Source organism: Penaeus vannamei, chromosome 1, assembly GCF_042767895.1.
Source record: "Penaeus vannamei isolate JL-2024 chromosome 1, ASM4276789v1, whole genome shotgun sequence".
Classification (NCBI taxonomy): domain Eukaryota; kingdom Metazoa; phylum Arthropoda; class Malacostraca; order Decapoda; family Penaeidae; genus Penaeus; species Penaeus vannamei.
In genome coordinates, this window is record NC_091549.1 from 4,336,540 (window position 1) to 4,339,039 (window position 2,500).

Sequence of the window (2,500 nt, forward strand, 5' to 3'; positions counted from 1 at the left end):
CTTCCCCTTCTTCAACCTTTAACTCTCCCCTGCCTCCCCCTCCTTATCTTTTCCTCTCTATTTCTCCCCTTTCTTTCATTTTCCACCCAATTCTTCCCCTTCCTTAATCCCCTAACTCTCCCCTCTCATCTTCTCTTCTCTCTATCTCTCCCCTTCCTTATCTCCCTCTCTCTCTATCCCTCCCCTTCCCTTGTCTTCCCCTCTCTATCTCTCCTCTTTCTTTCATTTTCCACCCAATTCTTCCCCTTCCTTAACTCCCTAACTCTCCCCTCTCATCTTCTCTTCTCTCTATCTCTCCCCTTCCTTATCTCCCTCTCTCTCTATCCCTCCCCTTCCTTGTCTTCCCCTCTCTATCTCTCCTCTTTCTTTCATTTTCCACCCAATTCTTCCCCTTCCTTAACCCCTAACTCTCCCCTCTCATCTTCTCTTCTCTCTATCTCTCCCCTTCCTTATCTCCCTCTCTCTCTATCCCTCCCCTTCCTTGTCTTCCCCTCTCTATCTCTCCTCTTTCTTTCATTTTCCACCCAATTCTTCCCCTTCCTTAACCCCCTAACTCTCCCCTCTCATCTTCTCTTCTCTCTATCTCTCCCCTTCCTTATCTCCCTCTCTCTCTATCCCTCCCCTCCTTGTCTTCCCCTCTCTATCTCTCCTCTTTCTTCCATTTTCCACCCAATTCTTCCCCTTCTTCAACCCCTAACTCTCCCCTCTTATCTTCCCCTCTCTCTATCTCTCTCCCTTTCTTCCCCTCTCTATCTCTCTCCCCTTCTTTATCTTCCCCCCTCTCTCTCCCCCCCTCTTTAGCCCCTACTCTGCTCTATCTCCCCTATTATCTTCCCCTCTCTACTCTCTCCCCTTATATCCCTCTCTCTATCCCTCCCCTTCTTTCCCCTCCCTCTATCATTCCCCTTCCCTCCCTTCTCGTTATCCCCCCCCCCTTCCTTATCTTCCCCTCTCTCTATTTCTCCACTTTCGTCCCCTCTCTCTATCTATCCCCCTTCCTTATCTCCCTCTCTCTCTATCTCTCTCCTATCTTATTTACCCTCTCTCTATCTCTCCCCCTTCCTTAACCCCTAACTCTCCTCTATCTCCCCCTTTCTTCCCCTCTCCCTATCTCTCCCCTTTATCCCCATCCCTCTATCTCTTCCCTTCCTCATTTACCCTCTCTCTATCTCTCCCCTTATCTTCCCCACTCTCTATCTCTCCCCTTCCTTATCTTCCCCTCTCTCTATCTCCCCTCCTTCCTTATCTCCCCCTCCCTCTATCCCTCCCCTTTCTTCCACTCTCTCTCTATCTCTCCCCTTCCTCCCCTCTCTCTATCTCTCCCCTTCCTCCCCTCACAACCTTACCCATGGACGCAGTGACCGGCCGTGACGATGTAGTTCTCATTGAAGATGGAACCCCCACAGGAGTGAGATTTTCCGAAGATGCCGTTCCTCTGCATGGAGATCTGGTGAGGAAACTCCCCAGGGGAAGCCTCCACTCCCCCTACGATCTTGGGGAGGCGGGGGAGCCCTCCATCGAGACGGGGCACGTGGGGCACGCCTGGGGGGGAGGTGGAGGAGGGAGTTATACGGGGGTGATGGTGGGTTGTTGGTTTGGGGGTGTTTGTGGGTGGGGTTGGGTTGGGTTGTATGGAGGGGTGTTTGTGGTTTTGTGGGGTATGTGTACTGTTGTTGTTTAGATTCATATATATTCTTGTACGTTTATATGTGAATCTATTTATGTATATATACATATATATATTTACACACACATACACACAGACACGCACGCGCACATACACACACAAACACACACACACACACACACATATACACACACACACACATACACAAACACACAAATATATATATATATATATATATATATATATATATATATATATATATATATATGTATGTATGTATGTATGTATGTATGTATGTATATAATCACATCTAAATATAGTAAAACTACAGATGGATAATACAGCTGTCCCAATTATTAAGCATATACGCGAATAGGTGAGGAATTCATTCGCTTCTATAAAAGAAAATTCGACAGGTGGGGAAATGCAGGTATTTTCCCTAACGTGCAATTATAATTCGCAAACTGCCATGATAATATTTTGCGAATATCGATTACGTAATTTATATCTAGACTTCAGCAAAATTCTGGTAAATGAAATATAAATTTTGAATTGAATGAGGGGTTTATATTTCGTGTTTGCAATAGTTTGTCTTTGTTTTTTTTTATGATGTAATTATATAATATCGATATGTTGACTTTTTCACTATTAGATATTCTTAGATATTAGATATTAGACTGGCATGTACCAAGCACAATCACAGTACCTGATATTACCTTTGTCTCTGTACTCCCACGTGTCCTATCCCTTAGACACGCAATATTACAATAAAAGTCGTATTACATGGAAAATCAGCAACACTTGTCATGGCTCATCGCAATTAATTCACTCATCGATGCAATAATTAAGACTAATTTGCATCGTCCAATCACT

General features: G+C 44.6%; 1 protein-coding gene across 1 annotated transcript in view; it reads right to left on the reverse strand.

The window, feature by feature from the left end:
• Nucleotides 1–2,500, reverse strand: part of LOC113825851 (trypsin-1-like) — a 10,193-nt gene that overhangs the window by 6,343 nt on the left and 1,350 nt on the right. Inside the window, exon 2 of the mRNA XM_070128435.1 lies at nt 1,347–1,542. Within this exon, the coding sequence (XP_069984536.1) occupies nt 1,347–1,542 (196 nt within the window). The remainder of the gene's footprint in view (nt 1–1,346; nt 1,543–2,500) is intronic.